Source organism: Diabrotica virgifera, chromosome 5, assembly GCF_917563875.1.
Source record: "Diabrotica virgifera virgifera chromosome 5, PGI_DIABVI_V3a".
Lineage (NCBI taxonomy): Eukaryota > Metazoa > Arthropoda > Insecta > Coleoptera > Chrysomelidae > Diabrotica > Diabrotica virgifera.
The window spans coordinates 158077336-158104399 of NC_065447.1; the positions used below are offsets into that span (position 1 = coordinate 158077336).

A 27064-nucleotide genomic window follows, 5' to 3' on the forward strand; every position below is an offset into this window, starting at 1 on the left:
TGATATGCCATGAAAGTGTATGAAAAATAAAATGTAGTAGAATTAGTGTCATCGTCATAATTGGTTCCACAATCCTTTGTGAATCTTCTCGTCAATCCCTAGCAACTTCCCTCCTTCGTCTGGTGCCGTACGCTATGTAGCATGTATGCAGTGATGCTGGTTGGTTCATGCTTAAGCATAAGCATCCTCCTTCAGCTCTTCTTATTATTTTATTGGTATCAGGTATGTCGCATCAGTTTCTTATGTCTCTGAACCATGAGTGTCATTTTTGACCTGGTCCTCTCCAATCTTCAATTTTGCCCATTAAAATGATTTTTGCCCATAATGATATATGTATATATAACCGGTTCTATAGCGTTCTACGCCTTCCGATACCCAATCGCCAAGTCTGCCGATCTAGCCAGTATCTTTCTTGTAGATTTCTTTCTGACATGGCTTTTGTAATTCCTTGTTTCCAGGAGGTCGTTGGCCTTCCTCTTTTCCGTTTTTCTGGCGGTATCCATCTCATTGCAATTTTTAGTATTCTTTCATCTCCCATTCGTTGAACGTGTCCATACCAAGTGAGTTGGTTTCGTTGTATCTCTTCCACTATTGTTTTCTGCTTACCTACTTTTTCTCTGATCTTTTCATTTCGAATATTAGCCCAGTCGGAATAGCATTTGACCTTGCATTTGGAGCTGCCCCAAATTTTATTTTTCTAATCTTTAGGGAGGGTCAATATTAGCATAAATTTAAAATTTCGACTGAATTCCACCGTTGCGTTAGCCGCCATCTTGATTTTAAACGGGAACCGTTTTTGCTCAATATCTCCGCCATTTTCAATTTTTTGACAAAAAGTGTAGAAACTGAAATTGTTGAAAATGCGATTTTCTATAATTTAATTTATTATAATTTTTTTCGTGCGGTCGATATTTTCCGAGTTATGAGGGGAAAATAGTGACAGTTGTAGCATAATTATTGAATTATTAAATTATCTCGTTTATTATTAGTTTTACAACAAATATATACCTATACAAAAATGAAGAGAATTAAATTTTGTACAATTTTGATGCCGTTAATTTTTTTGATAAAATCAATATTTAAGGTAGTACGTATGTGGTAAATGTGCAAGCGTAAGACCTGATTGATTTTGTAGCAATTGTTTTTGTTCAATATCTCCGCCATTTTCAACTTTTCGACAAAAAGTGTAAGAACTGAAATTGTTGCAATTACGATTTACTACAATTTTTCGAGAGAACCAGTGGCGGGTCTACAAGGGGTGCAAATGGGAAAATTCCCCCCAACAGGGTCCAAAATTAAAAAAAAATGTTGAAACATCACGATATTTTAGCTGACATAAAACTTAGAATATCGACAGACAAATTCAACCAATAAAACCCGCTAGTTAATAAAATTAAGTGAACTTAATGCATATAATGTCTTTTTATGTCTTTTATATACTTAGTTTGGTTAATGTTTCATTGGAAGAATTCAAAAATTGTATAAAATATAATTCTCTTTATTTTTGTTTATGTACAATTATGTCGTAAAGTTAATAATAAATGAGACAATTCAATAATTATGCTTCCCCTCCGCTTCCATTATTGTCACCCTTAACTCGGAGAATATTAATCGTATAAAAAAATTGTGCCAAAGAAATTGTAGGAAATTGCATTTCCAACAATTTTCTTTCCCACTATTTATGTCGAAAAGTTGAAAATGGCGGAGATATTAAGCAACAACAGTTCTCATTTAAAATCAATATCGCGGCTAATGCAACCGCGGAATTCAGTCGAGATTTTAAATTTACACTACTATTGATCTCTCCTAAAGGATAGAATTATAAAATTTGGGGCAGCTCGCAAACAAAATTCAATTCAATAATTATGCTCCCCCCACCACTTTTTACTATTTTCCCATGTAACTCGGAAATATCAACCGCATGAAAAAAATTGTTAAAAAGAAATTGTAGGAAATTATATTTTGAACAATTTTAGTTGAAAATGGCGTAGGTATTAAACAAAACCTTTTGCTATAAAATCAATCCGGTCTTACGCTCGCGCCATTAACGCATACGTACTACCTTAAATATTAATTTTAGCAAAAAATTAAAGAAATCAAAATTGTGTAGAATTTAATTCTCTTCATTTTTGTATAGGTACATATTTGTTGTAAAGCTAACAATAAACGAGATAATTCAATAATACAATAATTATGCTCCAACTGTCACAATTTTCCCCTCATAACTCGGAAAATATCGACCGCACGAAAAAATTATAATAAATGAAATTATAGAAAATCGCATTTCCAACAATTTTAGTTTCTACACTTTTTGTCAAAAAATTGAAAATGGCGGAGATATTGAGCAAAAACGGTTCTCGTTTAAAATCAAGATGGCGGCTAACGCAACGGTGGAAATCAGTCGAGATTTTAAATTTGGACTAATATTGACCCTCCCTAAAGATTAGAAAAATAAAATTTGGGGCAGCTCCTAATGCAAGGTTAGGCCTGTTATTCGTCTAACCCGACTGGACTAATATGGTCACATTTCGATATTGTGGCAGCTCTTCTAAAAAAATCCATTTCGGTAGTAAGCAGTTTATTTTCGGATTTTTTTGTCATTTGCCACACTTCGGAGCCATACGTTAAAATTGGTTTCAGAATAGCGTCTTACATCCTCATTTTTGTAATCAGAGTTATGTTGTGTTGCCACAAGACAGGATTTAGGGCTTCAGTAACCTTTCTAGCCTATGTCACTCTATCATCTATACTGGGTTCCGTTCTTCCACTATTTGTTAATTTAATCCCTAGATAATATATACTCTGTACAACCCCTGATGTAGTCACTTCCGTCAAGATCTAGGCCTTCCTGTTGTATTTGGTAACCGATGTGTAGATATTGTGTTTTCTTTATGTTTACCTATTTACCTCTAAATTCCATTTAAAGTATTCTTCCATAAATTTTCTCGTCATATATTCTAGGTCAGGTTACTATGATGTTATAGCTTTCGTATACTGTTGTACAGAGTTGAGTCGTGGACTCTCACAGACGCCACCTTTAAGAAAATTGAGGCTTTGGAAATGTGGCTTTATCGTCGAATCCTTAAGGTATCTTATACCGACCACGTTACTAATCAGGGTGTTTTGCTGAAAATTCCACACCTGTAATTTTGAACCAATCAAAATACGTTATTTTGACAGATCACCATGGCAACGGAGGTATTTTATCGGAAATTTTTTGCTCGTGGGGTACCCAACAGCGAATTATAGTGGAAATTTTTTGACGTTTACAATAACAGAACATTTTTGACATACTGGTTTTTATTTGTTTACATAATTTAGTTTTGATTCATTTTCTATCACTTGTAGTTACTCAAAACTTATGTAGAATTGAAGAATATACTATTTTCTATCTTGAAATGGTATTACCATGCAACTACAATGAGTAGAAATTACGAATTTGAAAGCCTAAATAATTGCTGACAAAGCTATGGCGCGCTATTAATCTGTTCATGCAGCTTTGGATTTTCAAATGCGAATTTGGTGTGGAATTTTCTTACCGAATACCACGCGAAGTCAAATTAATATCCGGAAATTTTTTTTTGATCATGAATATTTTTAGAAAATTTCCCTCGTCTGCGACTCGGGAAATTTTCAAAATATTCATGATCTCAAAAAAATTTCCGGAAATAATTTGACCTCTAGTGGTATTACTAGTGAAAATGCGAAAAGAAAAAGAGCTGTTAACTACAATAAAAGCAACCAAAATCGAATACCTCGGTCACATCATGAGGAACAGCGAAATATATAGACTACTGCAACTAATCTTGCAAGGAAAAGTGGAAGGAAAACGAGAACAAGAAAGGCAAAGGATTTCCTGGCTGAAGAATCTACGTATGTGGTTCAGCACAACAACCACAAATATTTTTAGAGCATCAGTGCGCAAAATACAGATTGTCATGATGGTCGTCAACATCCGAAACGGATAGGCACTACAAGAAGAAGAAAATGATTTTTAAAAGATTATATTTGTCGCCTCGTAAAATATGGCCTAGATTATGAGACCTTTCGCTGTTTAACGGTGTTGAGAAGCTCTATTTGTACTTTAATTTTCACAATATCTGAATCTGTCTAAAGCTTAAAATTATTAAAACGTAAATGTAGTGGCGGCTTTTGGGGGTAAACAGGATAGGCCGGGCCTACCCAATAATTTTAAGAGCTTTAAAATAGAAAAAGATATATTTAAAAATTATGTTAAAGCATGTAAATAACTTTTAAATGTACTAAATCACTCACTACATTAGCGTCCATTAAGACAACTTTGTTATATATATATATATATATATATATATATATATATATTATCACATTTACAGAAAGCATCAAATCGTATTCAGGCATTTTAAATATCATTAATAGGCCCGCTCGGACCTGGCCGACTCCGCTCACATAAGATTTCCGTACAAAAAGCGTTCGAAGTTAAGCAGCTTGCCGGACAATGATATTTATATTGTCTTGTTATGCTTGGTGTATAGGCCCGATCCAAACTGGCCTTCGCCGTGCCTCGTTGCCACTTGTAACATAATTATCGAATTGCAACTGACAGACATTTATTCTAACATGACATTTTAGTTAAATCTGACAGTTGTCAAATTTTATTTGCAATTTGGATAAAAACAAATCAATTGTGTTTATTGCATTTATAAAATGGTATTTTCTTTGATTTGTATAGTCTTATAAATTGTACAGATTATATTCGTAGATATATTATATAATTCGTAAATAATTTTTTTTTTCGATTATAGCGCCATCTATCGACAACTAGAATAAATGTTATAAATGTCTGTAGTCACCGACACGTGCCCTTTTTTCTGTTACATACAATTTAATGCGTTAGAAAGGAATCGAAAAACTGTGACGCACTGAAAGATGCTCATGAGAAAAAGAATATTATACATAGCTATATGTAATTTGCTGGCTTGGCCTACCCAAAATTTTACCCCACCAGCCGCCACTGCGTAAATGATTAAAATTATTTAAAAAAATCGTTTGTCTTCTATTTAGATCTGGCTGAAACTATGCAAAGTCTCCAAACCATTGCTGAACAGTGTCTACCAGAATCATGGGAAAGTGACGGTAATATTGTTCCTTGTAATTCAGATGAAGCAACAGATAATTTTAGTCTAGATGCTTTGTACAAGTGTCAATTTTGCGAAAATATATTTAAAGGTAAGTCAGTCTTTACTATAAATTTGAAGAATGTATCTTAATCAGTGCAGCATGTAAACATAATATTTTATTAAAGAAATATGCTTCTTCTTCTTTTTGTATAGATGTTATAGTCAAAGCCCGAATTTCAGGCACTCCTAGGTTTGACTAGGAAATCCTCACGTCTGACTGACGGACTTAGTCAAAGCCCGAAATAAATTACAGTTTCGGCCTTAGACTAGTCAAACCTAGGAGAGACTAAGTTGGTCAGGCAAAGGTCGAAATTTAATTTTATGAAATCGGGGTTTGACTAGTCAACTAGTCAAACCCCGATCAGCTAATAAAATGTCGTAATTTGTTAGATTAGGTTTAATAAAACGTCAGTTTTTAATTTTAATGTTTATTATTTGTATATTGTCGTAATTAAAATAAAAAATATAGTGTTTATTCTCACATGTTGAGGCCGTAGGTATGGCATTTAGAGTTGCACAATACGTTAGACCTTTTACACTTACATAATTTTGAAGAGCATTTTTCTTATTGCAGTAGCATTTTATAAAGCCGTCCTCCAAGTTTAGAATCTTTTGTACTAATTTTTCTTAGAGACAGCTTAATGTTTGGAACATATTCGAAATTAAGAAAATTCTCTTTGCATTATCTTATTTGATTTCTTGAAAAAAGTGTGTTTATTGTTCCGTATTTTATACCAACTCTATATAAACCGTCAACTGTTTTATCTTTTATGATACCCAAAATATTTCGAGCATCTTCTTTAGCTCTATCAAAGCTGGTGATAGGGATTGTTACAGTTTTTCCGATCGAAATTGGAGGAAATTTTTTATCACTATATTGTTTTATAGCATTAGCCTGCACATGAAGACCTTTAATCGCCTTTCCTTTATTTATTTTAATATTTTCTGTCTGTGCACAACGCATGCATGTAACTTTTCTTTCAAAACCATAGTATGCACCAAGTGTACAATAGCACACAACATGTACCACCTGATTGCAAATTATGTACGTATGTGCGTCAGAGGTCTCTTTTTGGCAAATACAATAAACCACATCTGAAGAAATTACCAAATTACCTACGTGTAAATAATAATTAAACTTCGTTCGCTCAACTCACACATTTTGACAGATTCAGAGTAGGAAACGTACAACACAAAATTTTCTACCTCACAATATTACAAGCTCAAATAAAGTTTTATTAAAAAAAAAGAAGAATTATTGGAAATATTGGGAGTGTATACTAAACTTATACAATTCTGTAGAAGCTATTTCCCCAAAATATTTTTATTCTGTGTAAAAGTTTTATTAATATTTTTAAATATTTAATGTTAAATAATTTTCTCATTTGTTACGGTGTAACACACATTTGTTTGGTGTAATTTCTTCCAATTTCGATGGCAAAAATTGTAACAATAGCTATCCCCAGCTTTGATAGAGCCAAAAGAGATGCTTGAAATATTTTGGGTATCATACAAGGTAAAACAATTGACGGTTTATATAGAGTTGGTACGAAATACGGAACATAAACACACTTTTTTCAAGAAATCAAGTGTGAGAATGCAAAGAGCATTTTCTTAATTTCGAAGATGTTCCAGACGTTAAGCTGTCTCTAAGAGAAATTACTACAAAAGATTCTAAATTTGGAGGACAAGACTTTACAAAATGCTACTGCAATAAGAAATGCTCTTAAAAATTATGTAAGAGTAAAAGGTCTAACGTATTGTGCAACTCTAAATGCCATACTATACTGCCTCAACATATGAGAATAAACACTATTTTTTTATTAAAATAAAAACATGACGTTTTATTTAACCTAGGCCCGGTACTTTATGTCTCCGTTAACAGCCGGTTAGTTAACCGGGGTTTAATCGGGACAGAAATATATGCATAACATAGACATAAACGCAATTATACTTATTATTATATTCATAAATAATTATAATAATAATTATAATTGCTTTTATTACAACGCAAGAGGCCCTATGAGGTACTTTGCTGTCCCGATTAAACCCCGGTTAGCTAACCGAGGTTTAACCGGGACATAAAGTACCGGCCCTTAACCCTTGAACGCCCAAGGGTGGGTAAAAAATGTCCACCTAATGCGTATTCCCTTGTAACATATTTATTACGTGTTTAAATTTTTTTTAAAAATTATTTATTGTTAAAAAGACAGCCCTTTATCGAATGTTAATTTGGTTCTACCGATATTTTTGAAAATAAATGTAGCATCTTGAGTTAAATATGGGTGGGCATAAAAAGTACACCCTTGGTAAAACTTGTTACTGAAGGTTTTTATATAATTTCTCGTTGGTAGGAAGATAATCCATATAATTATCGACATATAATTACATAATCTACATAATTATCCGCCAATGGGGAGGCTGAAAGGAAGAATGTGGAGAATATCGACAAATCTGAATTACTGGCTTTTACTTGTATGTTAATTTTGATGTAAATTGTAATTTTGTTGTAAGGTTTGTAAATTGTTTATATTAATATTTTAGATGATGCTGTGTTTATTAAGCATAAGATTCTTAAATTTAATCCATTTCCAACAACTCTCAATAAATATATTAGCTATTTTCGAGGTGGACATTTTTTACCCATCCTTGGGCGTACATGGAACCTAAAAAAGGTTGGGCGTTTAAGGGTTAATCTAACAAATTGCGACATTTTAGTAGTAGTCCAGGAACCGAAGCATTTCACCTCGCAATTTTTACAGAATGGATCGATTTGCTTGAAAATTTGAGAATAAGTAGTGGATAGTTCAAGGATCAAAATCTATATGATGCCGAAAGGCGCTTTTACCATGGGGTCGGTTGCCACCCCATCATAGGGGTGGAAATTTTTTATTATATTTTGACTGCGAAAGTTGATAAAAACATTCATTCTAAGCAAAAAATGTTCTATACATTTTTTTGATAAAATTAATACTTTTCGATTTATTCGCTATCGAAAATGTTAGTTTTATATAGAAAAAATCAAATTTTTTCGATATATACTCATTTACCATTCACTCAATTTTTGCCGTAGAAAAAATATTTTCAAACCAAGTTCTTGGGAATTAAATAACCAATAATTTCATATAAAAACATTTTTTCGTATATCTGATGCTAATCTTTCTATTTTGAAGAAAATGGCATTTTTTACCAAACTACAGAAAGTCGTTATTCGCTTTTAACTCTAGTTTTTTAAAAACTAATCATTCTAAACCAGTCAAACTTTTAAAATCTATTAATAATACATAAATAAAGAAGAATTAATAATGCCAATGACTAAAAGCAAAGCTACCTTACATTATTATGCTTCCAATTGGTTTTCTTTTTTTTTTGAAAAAAATATATTGATTTTTTAACCGTAACCTTTTTAATTTTTATCTTAGAAAGTTTGTTAAAAAATAATTTTGTAGGTTTTTACAAGATCTATAAGACTATTAATACCAAATCCTTTTAAAATACTCAGTCGCAAAAAGTGGTAACTTTGAAAGGGTTGGTAAAAGTGATTTTTGCATGTTATTACAAGTTTTAATTGTCAATAGCTCACTCAATTTTTACCGTAGAGAAAATTTTTTCAAACCATGTTCTTGAGAATTAAATAAGCTACAATTTTATATTTAAATATTTTTTTGTATCTCTGATGATAATCTTTCTATTCTGAAGAAAAGGGAATTTTTTACCAAACTTCAAAAATTCGATATTTGCTTTTGACTCCATTTTTTTTAAACTAATCATTCTAAACCAGTTAAACTTCTAGAACCTATTAATAATACATAAGTAAAGAAGACGCAATAGGGTGTGACATTATTTTCATTATAAGCCACCTAATTTTTGAGCTAAAGACTTTTTTTATTTCTGAAGATAGATATTTTTAAATACTTCAAATTAGTTTAAACAAGTGATCCTCGAAAAATGCATAGTTTTCCCGTCTTTTGACTTTGAAACTACAATATTTAGCATTTGCCGAAGAAGACCTAACATATAATAAAGTATAGCTCGATTACTATTGGTCTTAAAGAAAATTTAAAAAAACGGTTTTGTTGATTTTTTCAAAAAGTACATTTTTGTTAAGCAAAGTTGTTTTGATAAAACAAAAACTTTTTGAGTTATTTGCAGAAAACTGATTAAAAACATTAATTTTTTTAATATATAACTATCACTTTCGATAGCGAATAAATAGAAAACTATTAATTTTATCAAAAAAATGTATAGAACATTTTTTGCTTAGAATGAATGTTTTTACCAACTTTTGCGGTTAAAATATAATAAAAAATTTTCACCCCCGACATGGGGTGGCAACCACCCCCATGGTAAAAACGCCTTTTGGCATCATATAGATTTTGATCCTTGGACTATCCACTACTTATTCTCAAATTTTCAAGCAAATCGAACCATTCTGTAAAAATTGCGAGGTTTTGTCCTATTTTAAGCTTCATTACTTGGACTATAGCTCATCGGGGTTTGACTAGTCAAACCCCGATTTCATAAAATTAAATTTCGACCTTTGCCTGACCAACTTAGTCTCTCCTAGGTTTGACTAGGAGAATAGTCTCGCGGAAGCGGCAAGGAGAATCATAGATATGGGAAACATGAAGGTCGGCCTCGTGAGTTGTGAGGTGGAAAGGAGGTACAGCATCAAGAGGTGCCAGAGATGCTGGTCATATACTCATGACGTGAGCAAGTGTAATGGCCCTGACCGTACTGGATTCTGCCCGAAGTGTGGAAAGAACGGTCACACCTTCGAATCTTGTGAGGAGGCGGATTATTGCGTGATTTGCGAAGACTCACACCGTATTGGCAGCGGTAAATGTAAGGAGTTCCGGTCGGCTCTCCAGAGAGCTCGATTGGCAGACCAAACGAAGACCCTTGAGACTTCCCTTACACAGGCGTACCAGCCCCCTACTCCTACAAAAAACATCACCCCCCCTACCCCCACTCCGGCCGAAATGGACATAGGCTCAGAGAAAACTGATGAGTCAAAGATTGGTGCTTCAACGCCTTCACATGAGGATATCGCGAGGGCCGACGACGAGGTCTTCCATGAAGCGTCTCACTCCACCCTCGTGGAGCAGTTTGGCTCCATGTCCGACAGGGTGGCGGCCGAACACGTACAACGGACCGAACGGCCTTGTCGTTCATCCTCTTTAACCCCAAATGAGGAACCTGCTGTAAACCCTACACCCACGGTGGGTGACCCACCTACCCATGGGACAGAGCCTAGAGAGTCCCTGACTAAGCACTCTAAGCAGATATAGACACTTAATTGATCTGAAATGGCTTCGAGCGGTGCGAATACTCTCAAAATATTACAAGTAAATATCGGAAGGGCCAAGGTGGGACATGATCTGATTCACGCTAAAGCTCTGGAAATAAAAGCAGACCTCATTATAGTCCCTGAACCTAATAAAAACATCTCTAAAAAGTTTGGTTGGGTCGCCGACAAGCGGGTTGACGTCGCCATCTTCTTGGTTAATAGGAACCTGTCCATAAGCAAAATCACCAAGAAAGAAAGCTTCATCAAGTTAAAACTCAATGAGGTAGCTATTATAGCCTGTTATATCTCACCAAACATCAACATCACACAATACCAAGAGAAGGTCGAAAACATCATAGAGGCGGCAATAACAGAGAAGCATTATATAATTGCTGGCGACATAAACGCCAAGTCCATATGGTGGGGGTCCCCAAGAAATGACGTCAAAGGGAATATATGGAACGAATGGATTGCCTCTACCGATATGGTAGTGATGAATAATGGGAAACACACGTTCGAAAGAGGTGAATCGCGGAGCCACATAGATGTTACCCTGGCATCCAAAAACTACGCTAAGCAGATTACAAATTGGGACGTGCTAGATGATAACATCTTTACCTTCCATAAGTACATCTTCTTCGAGATTGGCACAAAGGTAACAAAAAAGAACGGCAGGAAGATACTTGACTTCAACAAAGCAAGATTTGCGGAGTTGATTAGTAATCTACGGGAAGAAGCCACTGACTTTCCCACCTTCAGGAATTGCATTACTAGGGCATACAAATTAAGTAGTAGGAGCAAAACCGCCTCATACACCGTACCCTACTGGTGGAATGACGAAATTCAGTCGAAACGGACAGAATGCCTTAGATTCAGACGAATCGCCCAGAGACACAGGACCCAGCAGACAAAAGACGAATATAAATCCGTCAAGAAAGAACTAAACAAACTTATAAAGAGCGCAAAGCGCACATGTTGGCAAGACTTGTGCGAGGCACTGGAAAATGACGTATGGGGCGATGCCTATAGAATAGCCACCAAAACGCTGAAGTTCGAGGTCCCATACAATCTGTGCGATGAGAAAAGAATAGAAATAGCTAACACTCTCTTTCCCAACAAGCCCGGCATTGAACATACGTACAATCCACATATCTGTCCGGAGAAAATAAGTAATGCGGAACTCGTCAAAACAGCAGAGTCCATTAAAGTAGGTAAATCCCCAGGACCCGATCGTGTGCCACCAGAGGTGATAAAACTAATAGTTAAAACACAGCCAGACGCTATCAGAGCCATATTGAACCAGCTGCTGACAAAACAAGAGTTTCCTAACCAGCTCAAGCTCGCGAGACTAACTCTAATACTCAAACCCGGCAAAGACCCGGAAGAAGCCACCGCCTATAGACCGATATGCCTACTCGACTGCCTAGGAAAGCTGTATGAGAATATTGTTAAAAACCGTCTTGAAAGAGAGCTGAGAGAAAAAGACATCATCTCAACCAGACAGTACGGTTTCAGGAAAGGAAAATCTGCTATAGATGCGGTCAAGCATATTACAGACATTGTGAAGAACACCAGAAAAAGATGGGCCGTTTTAGTAATGTTTGACGTAAAGAACGCCTTTAACTCGGCCAACTGGGCCCATATTATTACTAAATTAGAAACCGCTAATGTCTCGGGATACCTGATCAATATTATAAAAAGATATTTAAGCGAGAGACATGTATCAGTGGCCAAAAATGTTGAGATGAAACTAACAGCCGGCGTACCGCAAGGCTCTGTACTAGGTCCAACGTTGTGGAATGTCTTGTACCGGGTGGTCCAATAAGCCGATCTCTCGGCTATATATCAGAAACTATTCATGTTATAACTTTAGGAGAAAAAAATCCTTAGTAAAAGTGGCCAAGAGAAATCGCTGGAAATAACTTTCAAGTTTCTGGGTTAACCACTAGGGGGCGTAACCTGTGAAGAAAAATTTGAAAACCAGTTTTTTGTGAAATATGCCCAATTATACAAAGTGTTAAATAAGTAAACTAGAAAGAGGCCTAAATTCTGCACAAAGTTGTTCAAGTACTTTTTTTTATTTTTTCAAATAAAGGGTGGGGGAGAGTGGGTAAGTATTTGTGGATAAATACCTATAACTTTGGTTTGGATCAACCGATTTTAACGAAATTAGTGTCATTAGAAAGAGTGTGGATGATTTAATTTACATCTACTATAAAACAATTGCATTTAGTTTTAATTGTCACGGTAGAGGGTACTTTCGAATAGAAAAAATTAAAATTTGTTTTTCTTCAAAATGTTTAATGGAAACATCTATTTATTGTAAATTATAATGGAACTGGATTAAATTCGTAACAAAATGGCGCAAACCGCATGTTGATAGCTTTTGTCGAACTCGAGATATGAATAAAAACGCATAAACATAAGTAAGTATAGTATTGACTCACCCTTTATTATAACTTAAAATTAAATATGTGAAAGAAAGATCATGCAAATATCTCGATTATTAAAACCTAATGTCCAATTAAATGTTCAAATTGTTTTCCATCGTTATCCACACAAAGATGTAATCTTCCGCTCGTAGACATAACAGCTGCTTCAATATCAGCCGTTGATTTACTATTTATTGCGTTTATAATGCGCTGTTTCATGTCGTCTCGCGTGGTTAGTCGAGTTTGGTACACTATGTCCTTCAATCTTCCCCACAGATAAAAGTCCAGACATGTTAAGTCTGGAGATCTAGCTGGCCATGAAAATATACTTCCCCTTTCAATCCATTTATTTGGATAATTTGCATACAAATAATCTCGAACTCGCCTAGAAAAGTGCGCAGGACACCCGTCATGTTGTAATATCATATCTCTTCTTGTTTGTAAGGAAATATCTTCCAATAAAACAGGCAACTGATTTTCCAGAAAATCCAAATATGTTTCTCCATTTAAAGTTCTATCAAAGAAATATGGACCTACCATCTTCCATCAACTATACCACACCAAACATTAAGACTCCATCTACCTTGAAGCTGCACCTCCTGTATCCAGTGCGGATTTTCTTCAGCCCAATAATGCATATTATGCAGATTAACACCACCCGCACTATTAAACGTAGCCTCGTCTGTCCACAAAATCTTTGACATGATATGCGGTTGTTCTTCTAGCAGACCTAACATCCAATTGCAGTAGTCCAGCCTTGCATCAAAATCTCTCTCATGTAAAGCTTGGTGGGGAACTACATGATAAGGATGCAGTCTAAAAAACAGAACAATAAATATTGGTGAAAAAGAAACCACTATATTTACTAAAACTCAAAAAATCTTGAAAAATCTACAATTGTTTCACAATATAAATCGTACATAAATATTATTAAGAAACGGATAATAAAATGATAAAAGCGCCGTGTTGACGTTTTTATCGGAATATTAAAATAACAGTTGAATCTAAAGTTTAAAGGGAATTCCAAGTTTCTAACCTAAACGTTCACTTTATAATATGAAAAACCAACCTGTCATGTTTTAAAATCCTTAGAACAGTAGTTTTGGGTATGTTTAATTCTGTAGAGATTTGCCGACTACTTATATGTGGATTCTGTTGAATTAAAGCAAGAACATTGATTGAATTATCTTCGGCCATACCTCTACTACGTCGTTTAAAACAAGGACGATGAAAACTACCAGTTTCTCTTAATCTTCTTGCCTTTCTTTCAAATACTTGTTTGCCATAATGTCTCCTGTCAGGATATCTTACAGAATATATACGTGAGGCAATAGCGGCATTTTGGTTACATTCGAAATAAACTGCAATCATATCATACAATTCTGCATTTGATATACTCATCACGCATTATTAGTACTGATAATTAATTACTAATATTACCAATGTTAATATCTATTGAAAAAAGTGCAATCTTCAATTCGAATTATAATATAACACTTCTTAACAATGTTTTGACTGCTGTCAATAAATAAACAATATGAACTTCCCGTCAAATTCATTGTCATAGCCTACTTAGTTTCGAAAAAACTATTTTTAATTGTATGAAATAACAATGGTCAAAATATTTATCAACATTAAGATTCTTCTGCTATAAAAAAATTTGAAAGTACCTACTGACTTATTTTTTAATTTAATTTATAATACAGGGTGAGTCAATACTATACTTACTTATGTTTATGCGTTTTTATTCATATCTCGAGTTTGACAAAAGCTATCAACATGCGGTTTGCGCCATTTTGTTACGAATTTAATCCAGTTCCATTATAATTTACAATAAATAGGTGTTTCCGTTAAACATTTTAAAGAAAAACAAATTTTAATTTTTTCTATTCGAAAGTACCCTCTACCTATGACAATTAAAACTAAATGCAATTATTTTATAGTAAATATAAATTAATTCATCCACGCTCTTTCTAATGACACTAATTTCGTTAAAATCGGTTGATCCATACCAAAGTTATAGGTATTTATCCACAAATACTTACCCACTCTCCCCCACCCTTTATTTGAAAAAATAAAAAAAAAGTACTTGAACAAATTTGTACAGAATTTAGGCCTCTTTCTAGTCTCCTTATTTAACACTTGGTATAATAGGGCATATTTCACAAAAAACTGGTTTTCAAATTTTTCTTCACAGGTCACGCCCCCTAGCGGTTAACCCAGAAACTTGAAAGTTATTTCCAGCGATTTCTCTTGGCCACTTTTACTAAGGATTTTTTTCTCCTAAAGTTATAACATGCATAGTTTCTGATATACAGCCGAGAGATCGGCTTATTGGACCACCCGGTACAATGGAGTTTTAAATATCGATTACGGTAGAAACAACATGGCAGTAGCCTATGCGGACGACCTTGCTATATTGGTCACCAACGACATGTACTGGGACCTTGTGGAAATCGTAAACGAATGCTGCGAGAAAGTGAACAGGTGGATGGAAAATAATGATCTTGAACTTGCAGGTCACAAGACAGAAGTGGTCATCCTTAAAGCTCCAAGAAATGGGCCGGACTTGACCTTCCAAATAGGTAGTAGCCAACTAGAGCCGACGAACTGTGCGAGGTATTTGGGTATTGACCTGGACAGAGGCCTAAGATACACGAAACACTTATTAAGAGTGGTTAAGACGGCAGACGAACGGACGGCAGCTATCCAGAGAATAATACCTAACATTGGAGGGCCCAGCAGCAACAAGAGAAGTTTGTACCTCCAAGTGGTGCAGTCGACCCTTCTATATGGAACCCCCGTCTGGATCAGCGTACTAAAATACCAGAAGTACAAAGATATCATAACAAGGACCCAAAGGAAGCCTCTTTTAAAAGTGGTGAGCGCGTACCGAACCACTTCTACGTTGGCCTTACAGGTGATAGCGGGCACTCTTCCTATTCACCTGTTAGCCAAAGAGAGACAAATGCTGTATGAAGCACACGATGGCCACTTACAACAGGTGAGAAGGACCATACGAGTAAACATGCTAATGGAATGGCAAAGGGAATGGGAGGTACAGACCACGAAGGCTCGCTGGACCAAAACACTGATCCCCGATGTTGTAGCTTGGTACAACTGTAAATTTAAACGGGTAAATTACTACTTTACTCAGTTCCTGACGGGTCATGGATCTTTTAGGTCTTACACATATGGCATCAAAAAAACCAACGATGATATATGCACCACGTGTCACGAGAGGGACGATGCGGAACATTGCATTTTCCGGTGCAATGTTTTCGTCGTAGAACAACAAAGGCTGCAGAATAGGTTTGGTGCTATCTCGCCCAACAACATCATGCAGATTGCAATGACCAGCAAAGAGAATTTCGAGTGTATAATCGACCATATAACAAGCATCATGAAAAGAAAGTCTATAATGGAAAGATTAGAACAAGCTGGGTGAGGGAGTCTACCTCCTTCATAGGGGTCAACTGTAAAAAAAAAAAAATAAAAAAAAAAATAAAAACTTTATTTCTTTCTTTCTTCTTTATTGTATAAAAATGTATCGAGTTATCTTCTCTTTTTTTTTTTCTCAATGTTTCCAAGTTCCTTCGCTTGGGAACTAGATCTTTTCCCTACACACTCACCGCTATTAGGTAAGTGTTGTAGATATAATAAATAGCTCTAAGGGCACCTTTAATCCGGTCTGCGCGGGGTATCCCCATGTTTCGTTCGCTAATGAACTCATCCAGGGATACCTCGGGTCGAAGAGGGGGTGGTTTTAGTTGGTAGGTGACCTGGCAGGGATGTCCGAAGGGGGCCCTCTGTCACTTAGTTTTGACACCGTGCCGTCGGCGTATGTCTCTGGTTTGGTTGAATCCAACAGTACTAGGGACACCTTCCCTAGTCGATTTACGAATCTTTCCACCTCATTCCAAAAAAAAAAAAAAAAAAAAAAAAAAAAAAAAAGGTTTGACTAGTCAAAGGCCGAAACTATAATTTATTTCGGGCTTTGACTAAGACCGTCAGTCAGACCTGAGGATTGGCTAGTCAAACCTAGGAGTGACTGAAATTCGGGCTTTGACTATAACATAGACATTACTCTATTTCTGTGCCTCCAGTAAGTTGTCGTTCCATCGTTTTCGTGGTCTTACTTACCGTCTTCCTATTGGGGAACCGTCTCTCGCCGACCTTACTACTCTATTTGTTATCATTTGGCTTATGTGGTCATTCCATTGTACTCTTCTGTTTCTTACCCAGTTATTGATGTTCTCCACCTTGCATATCCGTTGTATATCTGTACTTCTAGCTCTATTTCATAGTGTCTTACCATCGATTTTTCGAAGGGTTTTCATCTCCGTTGTTTCGAACAATCTTTTTGTCCTCTCTGTATCAGGTTGTGTTTCTGCCCCCCATGCCATTATTGGTCTGATAACTGTTTTAATTCTGCCTTTCATTTCTTTTCCGATATTTTTATTTCTTCATATTGTGTCATTTAGGCAACCAGCGGCTCTGTTTGCTTTATTCACTTGATCTTCCACTTCTGTTTCGAGTTTTACATAGCTAGATAGTGTGATGCCTAGATATTTGAACTCCAATGCGCTAATTAATGATTTTTTTATTATGGAAATTTTATAATTAGTATTTTAATGTATCTTGTACTTTGTTTGTACTGTGTCATGTTGTGTTTTATAAAGGTAACTCATTTTAGAAACAATAAATTTCTCTCTCTCTCTCTCTCTCTCTCTCTCTCTCTCTCTCTCTCTCTCTCTCTCTCTTTCTCTTTCTCTTTCTCTAAGACCTAAGAGAAGGACAAAATATAAAATATCAAAAATAGTCGAAGACTTCTACAAAACGTTGTATAGCTCGCAAAGCCAGCCTAATGAATCAACAAAGGAGAACTTCAAAAGAAAAATAAAAAACGTGGGATCAGAAGTACTACAAAATATAAAGGGATTCGAAATAGAAAGAGCTTTAAAAGACCTAAAAAATAATAAAGCTCCAGGACACGACGGTATAATTGCCGAGCTCTTGAAAACAAGTAAAACAGTAACAATCCCTATACTAACGGAGCTATTTAATAAAAAATGTCTCCATAACTAAAGTCCTAAAGACTGGAACGAAAGTCTAGTAATACTCTTACACAAAAAAAGGGACAAATGTGATCTACAGAATTATAGACCTATATCTTTGCTCAGTCAAGTATACAAACTATTTATGAGAATTGTTAACAACCGGTTGACCTACAAAATGGACAATTACCAACCGGTGGAAAAGTTGGCTTCCGCAAAGGATAATAGTACATCAGACCATCTGCTGACAATGAGAACATTGATAGAGAAGGCAAATGAATACCAACTACCCGTATTTCTTGCCTTCGTAGAATATGAAAAGGCGTTTGATAGTATCGAGATGTGGGCCATAGAACAATCAATAATTGTAGAGTAGATTCGAGATATAGACAACTAATACATAATATATATGAAAATGCAACTAATAATAACAATATCATATGGCATTTTTGCCGGGGAGATCCTTTCGGACAGTTCCGGCGCCATTTACATCTTTAACCCTGTTTGAAGTAACTAGTGCCGATGTACACTAGCCGAGGGGGACCGACGGCTTAACGTGCTCTCCGAGGCACGGTGAGACGGCTCGTGTCATTATTGGAAATGAAAATGGTCTGTCTTTGGCAGGGCTCGAACCCACGTGCACTGGCGTATGAGGCCAGCGAATATGCCGTTACTCCACGGCCGCTCAGAAAATGCAACTATGATAGTACAACGAGACGAAAATACAGATCCCATCCCCATTAAGTGAGGCGTGAGACAAGGAGACGTAATATTGCCAAAGCTTTTCAACCTAGCCCTAGAAGACGTCTTCAAAACGACAAATTGGTCAACCTATGGCATTAATGTTAATAGCAAGAAGCTAAACCACCTCAGATTCGCTGACGACATTGTGATTATAGCGAGCTCATTCGAGGAACTAGTATGGTATAGTTAGACCCAAACACAGACATCCAAAGTGAAAGTTATCCTCCAACACCAAATTGTTCTATATGGTCCACATAATGTTCAGAAAAAAGTCACACCATTTTGAGCGTCGGGTTTGGGGGGAGAGGGGGGAGAAATCTGTAAATTTGTAGTTTTTTAGGTTTTTCGTCAATATTTCTAAAACTATGCGATTTAGCATGAACAACCCTCTATACAAAATTGTTCTACATTAAATTTGAAATAAAAAAGGCCCTATGCATAACCCTTCTAAAATGAACGGTTCCAAAGTTACAGAGGTAGTATAGTATAATTGGTCCAAAAAAGGCCTAACCCAGACATCCAAAGTAAAAGTTTTCATTCAACACCAAATTGTTCTATATGGTCCACATATTGTTCAGTAAAAAGTTACACCATTTTGAGCGTCCGGTTTGGGGGGGAGATGGGGGAGAAGTCGGTAAATTAGTAGTTTTTTTTAGGTTTTTCGTCAATATTTCTAAAACTATGCATTAGCGTAAAGAATGTTCTATAGAAAAATGTTCTACATAAAATTTAAAACAAAAAAGATTCTATACATAATTGTTATAAAATCAACGGTTCCAGAGTTACGGAGGGTGAAAATGGAGGTTTTCGATAGTGTTTATATTTAACGATTTCTACACTCTCCCCCCCCCCCCCAAACCCGACGCTCAAAATGGTGTGACTTTTTTCTGAACATTATGTGGACCATATAGAATAATTTGGTGTTGGAGGATAACTTTCACTTTGGATGTCTGGGCTTTTGGTATAGTTATATCATAAATATTGCCCAACAAATATAAAAAGTATCGAAAACCTCGACTTTTCACCCTCCGTAACTCTGGAACCGTTGATTTTATAACAATTATGTATAGAACATTTTTTGTTTTAAATTGCATGTAGAACATTTTTGTATTTAACATTGTTTAGGCTAAAGCATAGTTTTAGAAATATTGACGATAAACTTAAAAAAACTACTAATTTACCGACTTCTCCCCCATCTCCCTCTCGAACCGGACGCTCAAAATGGTGTAACTTTTTACTGAACAATATGTGGACCATACAGAACAATTTGGTGTTTGAGGAAAACTTTTACTTTGGATGTTTGGGTTAGGCCTTTTTTTGGACCAGCTATACTATACTACCTCCGTAACTTTGGAACCATTCATTTTACATAGATTATGCATAGGGCCTTTTTTTTCAAATTTAATGTAGAACAATTTTGTATAGAGGGTTGTTCATGCTAAACCGCGTAGTTTTAGAAATATTGACGAAAAACGTAAAAAACTACGAATTTACCGATTTCTCCCCCCTCTCCCCCCCCCCAACCCGACGCTCAAAATGGTGTGACTTTTTTCTGGACATTGTGTGGACCATATAGAACAATTTGGTGTTGAAGGATAACTTTCACTTTGGATGTCTGGGTTATGCCATCTTTTGGATCAACTATACTATACTAAACTGCAAATTATGATGGAGGAACTCGCAGGCAGTTCCCAATACGTCGCGCGTCGGCCGAAAAGTAAACATGAGAAACACAAAAATAATGACAAATACCGATGGCCCCAGACGTATAACTATAAATGGCAGTGAGATAGAAAAAGTCCAGGAATATATCTACCTAGGCCAAATCTTCAAACTTGACAAAGAGAACCAAAGTGCGGAAATTACTAGGAGAACAAGACTAGCATGGGCAGGATTTGGAAAACTCAGTTGGATACTTAAGAACCGCAAAATACCCTAATTCTTGAGGAGCAAAGTGTTCAACCAGTGCATCCTTTTTTTCATGACATATGGATGTTAAACGTGGACCCTAACCAAGGCAAATATGATTAAACTAACCACAACAGAAAGAGCAATGGAAAGAGCAATGATAGGTATACGTCTGTCATATAAAAAGAGGAACGACTGGATAAGATCAAAAACAAAAGTTGAGGACATAACAACAAGACTTGCCAAACCTAAATGGAGCTTCGCAGGCCACACTGCTAGACAAAAAGACCAAAGTAAACGACCAAGATGAAGACCACAGATGAGGTGGCTTGATGATATTAAAAGAGTAGTCGGAACAAATTGGAAATATGTTACTCAGTATAGAGACCGATGGAAGGAGTTGGGAGAGGCCTATGTCCAAACGTGGACGATAGAAGACTAAGAAGAAGAAGAAGAAGTCCCGGTGTTGAGCTATTCTTTAGTCTACTTGGCCGATTAGTTTTGTTAGGTTTTGTGTGCATGGCTTAAGCCCCATCACTACGTCATGGTAGGTACAGTAGGGTTATTGCAGCTTAATATTCAAACTTATTTGAAATATCATTATGACTATTTTCTTCTTAAGGTTCCATCTTCTATTGAAGGTTGGATATCAACATGACAATTCTTATTTTACTTACAGCAGCTCTAAATCGTTGGTTAGAGCTCAGATTAAATTATTCCCTTAGATTTCGTAACCAGGAGGTTCGTTTTCTTCCAACATCTCTTTTACCTTTTATTTTGCCCTCTATAATCAAACGCAGCAGACTATAACGAGGACCTGTTACTATATGACCAAAATATTCAAGCTTCCACCTCTTAATTGTCTGTATAATTTTTTCCCTCTTATTACCCCTATCAAGGACTTCAATATTGGTAATTTTGTCTACCAATGATATTCGTAACAATATTCTATAACACCAACGCTCAAAAGCTTCCAATTTCTTAATCCCTAATTGCTTCAATGTCCAGGCCTCAGATCCGTAGAGCAAAATTGTAAAAACATAGCAACGCAACAACCTTATCCTTAAATCATTTCTTAGGTCTCTTCTACATAATAGTTTACAGATTTTGCCCTTATTCTATTATGACTTATTATAAATTACATATTTACTTTATGTTTATGATTACAGATGAATGGTCTTTATCCGAGCACCTAAAAATTCACACTATCCAACATAGATACTTTTGTAATATGTGTGACAAGATATATGACGATTCAAATGAACTGAATAAACATATCATAGAACATACATTTATTGACAATCAAAAGAGCCAGGACATAGATCATACCAGTTCTAAAGAAGTCTTTAAAAATTTTAAGTGCCATGTAAGTACCGAACTACCGAGAAAAATCAGATTAGAGTAGGTTGTGGAAATACATTTAAATGACACTGATTGGCAATTCAACCATTTTATAAATCATAAATGTATTTAAATAACATTTATGATTTGTCTCAACAAGAAACTCTGCAGTTGTTGTTATTAAAACAAACTTTTATTTCCTGGAATATACGATGGTCATTCGTAAACAAAGGTTCTCTATCTATGCCGCTCAGAAAGAGTGCGGAGTGCTGGGAGAAATCTGGCAACACTGCCTTACACATCAACTCTCCCTCTTTCTCTTACCCCACCAGTTTCGCCTCGTTGCATTGCTTAGTGTCGGCCTAGTAGCCTTCGAAGATGGAGGTCCCGGTCGCTGTTAGCGCCAATGTGAAATTCATGCTGTGATACGTTTTTAAATGCAAAATGGATTACACCTATTGACTTTCATCGCCAGTTATTTGAAGTTTATAGGTAAAAGTGCATATCTGTTCAACATTTTGACTACAAAATATTATATTTATTTTGCTCAGCAGGCCATGTAGGCCTTGGGCGTGAAAAACACAATTACATTTTTTTTTACTATACATATCTACAATATACAATATTAATTTGTCTATTAAAAAATACATCATATAAATATATACATTAATATAGCTCTCATTTTACAATTCATGGCACATTCTTCTGTTACAATTTCTCTTGCGCTCTTCTTACCACTCCTCTCCATTCTCTTCTGTCTAATACCTTGTTTCTCCAGTTATCAATTTTTAATTCTCGTAAATCTGCTTGGACGCTGTCAAACCATCTTTTACGGGGTCTTCCTTTCCTTTTTTCCCTACTGGTTTCCTGTTCAATATCATCCTGGTCATTCTATGGTTTTCCAATCTTTGCACATGTCCCAGCCATCTTATTCTATGCGACTTTATTATTGCTGTGATTTTTGGTTCCGTATACAGCCTTTCCAACTCTTTATTTGTCCTTCTTCTCCATCCCATTTGTGTATTTATGCCTCCGTAAATTGATCGGAGAATTTTCCTCTCCCATCTTTCTAATCTTTCTTCATCTGCCTTTCTTAAAACCCATAATTCAGCTCCATATACAACCGTAGCTCTAATCACTGTCTTGTAAATTCTTTCTTTTGTTTTTCTTGAAACAAACTTAGACTTCATTAAGGATCACAGCATTCCGTATTTCTGGTTGCCTTTTGTAATTCTGGATTCTATTTCTTTATCTTCATGTCCATTTTCCTTTACTTTCACACCAAGGTAAGTAAACTCTTCCACTCTGTCAAAACTGTATATGTAATCTTTCTCCCCTTGTATTTTTATAAACTCTTCATTGTCTGGCTGTGTATCACCCATTATCATGTATTTAGTTTTCTTTTCATTTATCTTTAGACCAAACCTATTTGCTTCTTTTTCTATCTATTTCACAATTCTTTTTAATTATTTCTTTGAATTTGCTAATATTGTTAGATCGTCCGCAAAAGCAATACATTGATGTTCATTTTTAAATATGGTTTCCTCCATTTTTATGCTGCAATTCCTCATTATTACTTCAAGAACAAGATTGGACAACGTGGTTGACATCGGGTCACCCTGCCTGAGTCCTTGTTTGATTTCGAAGTCCTCTGAGATGTCTTTCCACACTACTTCGCTTTTCGTTTTTGCCAACGTCATTTCAATCAAGCTAATCAATTTTTTGGGGATTTGTAATTGTTTCAGAGCACGGTACATTTCTTTTCTATTTATACGATCATATGCCTGTTTGAAATCTACGAACAGCACATACAGGGTCGTTTTGTACTCATAACAATTTGCTTGTCATTCTTTTAGCGTGAAAATCTGGTCTGTTACCGAACGGTTGGATCGAAAGCCTGCCTGGCACGTATGCATTGTGCTATTATCTTATACCCTGTCTCTAGGAGTGCTATGCCCCTAGAATTTTCACATGTTTGTTTATCTCCTTTTTTATGTATGGGGCATATTCTTGACTACAAAATACTAACAATTAATTTTAAGAAAACTGTTTATCTCCCAATATTTAACTCTAACTTGACCACTGATCTTTTCAAACCCCTTCAAATATCACTTAATAAACAAAAATTTTATATTAAACCTGTAACAAATGTTAAATATCTAGGTGTTTTTATACACACATCTAAAATGTGACTCTCACATTAAATATATCATTAAAAAGGTACAGTTTATCTTACAGTATATAAATTTAAACATCTCAAAAATACATACCTAATATATACCTTCGCACACTATATTACAGACTAGTAGAAAGTTATCTCCGTTATGGTATACTGGCTTGGGGAAGCGCCCTGAAAATACACATTCTCTCACTAGAAATCATACAAAGAAGAATTTTGAAAATTATTATGTCTAAAGCATACACTTACTCTACAGATAGATTATATAGGGAGAGTAATATATTGGACTTAAAACAGTTATACTTTCTTTGTGTGTCTTCAAAATATCACACCATGAAAACAGACAACAATCTACCATCACATGAACATGATACTAGAAACTAGTGATGTTGAAAAAGTAACTATTCGTTACAAAGTACTCGTAACTTACGAATACCTAAAGTAACGATTACTATACAGAGAGGCAAATCGTTACATTGATTACTCTGATTACTTCGTTACTTCGTACCAATCGTATCAGAGCTAGCAACGACTATTGTATCTAGTTTGATTACTTTGAGTACTCTGATTACTTCGTACTTCGTGAAGGTCGTTATATCGGAATACCTTTACAAAATACCTACCTACTGAGAAATACGATTCTTGATATGATTACCGGTACTCAAATACAAAAGTAACAAAAGTAATGATAGTAATCAAATCATTTTTATCCCTTAAACAGGTTGGTGAAGGTCGTTGTTATATCGTTATACCTATACAAACCTACCTACTGAGAAATACGATTCTCGATATGATTACCGGTACTCAAATACAAAAGTAACAAAAGTAATCATAGTAATCAAATCATTTTTATCCCTTAAACAGATCGGTGAAGGTCGTTGTTATATCGGAATACCTATACAAAATACCTACCTACTGAGAAATACGATTCTCGATATGATTACCGGTACTCAAATACAAAAGAAAGTAATCATAGTAATTAAATCATTTTTATCCCTTTAACAGATCGGTGAAGGTCGTTGTTATATCGGAATACCTATACAAAATAGCTACTTACTGAGAAATACGATTCTAGATATGATTACCGGAACTCAAATACAAAAATAATCATAGTAATCAAAGTAACGAATACTGTAAATGATTACTTTATACAAAATACCTACCTACTGAGAAATACGATTCTCGATATGATTACCGGTATTCAAATACAAAAGTAACAAAAGTAATCATAGTAATGAAAGTAACGAATACTGTAAGTAAATGATTACTTTATACAAAAGTAACGATTTGTAACGAATACTCGAAAGAAACTATAATCAACATCAAACACCTCTATATGGTCCCGAAAATGAAAAAGTCCTTCTGTCAAAGAAGTTTTTTATTTCTAGCCCCGAAAATATACAATCATATCCCCAGTGATATCAAAAATTCTGAGAATGTTCTTCTTTTTAAAAAGAAATTAAAATCATTTTTGATGGAACAAACAAGAATTGTTTGTGGCATTATTATTGTAGCTTAAATTTACATATCTTAAAAACAAAAAAAAAATAAATGAAACTCCAGAGTCACTACCACCTTTTATAAAATTTTAATATGTAGTTAGATTATTCGCTTTCGCTTATATTTCAAATTTTATATTGTTTTAAACTGATTTATTTTGTTTATCAGATTTAATGAAACATGCGTACCTATCTACAACATTCTTCAAAAATATTACTAACTACATAATTGAGCCATACATAATTGTTTCTTTAAAAAAAATTTAATTGTTCGTACTTTATTGTTAGACTAAGTATTTATTGTATTGTTTTCATTAAATTATTATTTATTCTACGTATCATATTTATCAAAACATAACTGAGTATTTACAGTTTAAAAAAAACGTATCTATTTACTGTATATTTTTATTATTTATGTTATTTACGTTGGTATGTTATTATTTATTATTATTTATTATTATATATCCTATTTACCCAAACAGGTGTACCTACCTATCCACACCTCTCGGAAACCTTCGGGTTATTTTATTCACTTTATATAGGTAAATATTAAAAAAGTTTGTACTTATTATTGATGAATAAATTATTATTATTATTATGTTCGCAAGTGATGTAAAGAATTCATTGAAGGCCGAGTGGAAATTTACGATGAATCTGAAGGTCTTCCGCTTCGATCTTAATCGTGAATTTCCGTTCGGCCTTCACTGAATTCTCTACACCATTTGCGAACATGTTGAACATATTATGTACTTTTATCCATAAACTTCGATTAACTGGCGATGAATGTCAATAGGTGAAATCCATTTTGCATTTAAAAAAACGTATCACAACATGAATTTCACATTGGCGCTAAACAGCGACCGGGACCTCCATCTTCAAAGAAGTGAACCGTGAGATTAAGAGAAAAATTAGAGAAGCCAAAGAGAAGTGGGTTCTGGAAACTGCAAGGAAATAGAAGAATATGAAAGAAAGTACGATAGCTTTAACATGCATAAAAAGATCAAGGACATAACAGGTAAAAAAGTGAAACAAGCATCCATCGTAAAAGACAAAAAGGTACAATAATTACAGATTTAAATGAAAAACTGGCAAGATGGACAGAATACATTGAAGAACTTTTTGCAGGACCTACAGACGACACAACAAGGCCTGAAATCCTAAAAAGCGAGATAGAATATGCTATAAGGAACACTAAAGGGGACAAAGCTGCAGGACCAGATGAAATTCCTGTAGAATTGTTGAAAGTTATAGAAGACGACACACTTGAAATAATGGTGAACCTCTTTAACACAATTTATAGAACAGGCATCATACCAAAGAAATGGCTCTCCTCTACTTTTGTCACAATCCCGAAGACGAATAACGCCAGAGAGTGTTCAGACCACAGAACTATATCATTGATGAGCCACACACTAAAAGTATTTTTTTAAATAATTCACAAAAGAATATTTAATA

General features: G+C 35.0%; 1 protein-coding gene across 3 annotated transcripts in view; it reads left to right on the plus strand.

Moving 5' to 3' along the window:
- Nucleotides 1–27064, plus strand: part of LOC126884532 (zinc finger protein OZF-like) — a 91742-nt gene that overhangs the window by 21243 nt on the left and 43435 nt on the right. For all 3 annotated transcript variants that reach the window (XM_050650487.1, XM_050650485.1, XM_050650486.1), the window contains exons 3-4: nucleotides 5044–5208; nucleotides 21760–21956. In XM_050650487.1, the coding sequence (XP_050506444.1) occupies nucleotides 5044–5208; nucleotides 21760–21956 (362 nt within the window). The remainder of the gene's footprint in view (nucleotides 1–5043; nucleotides 5209–21759; nucleotides 21957–27064) is intronic.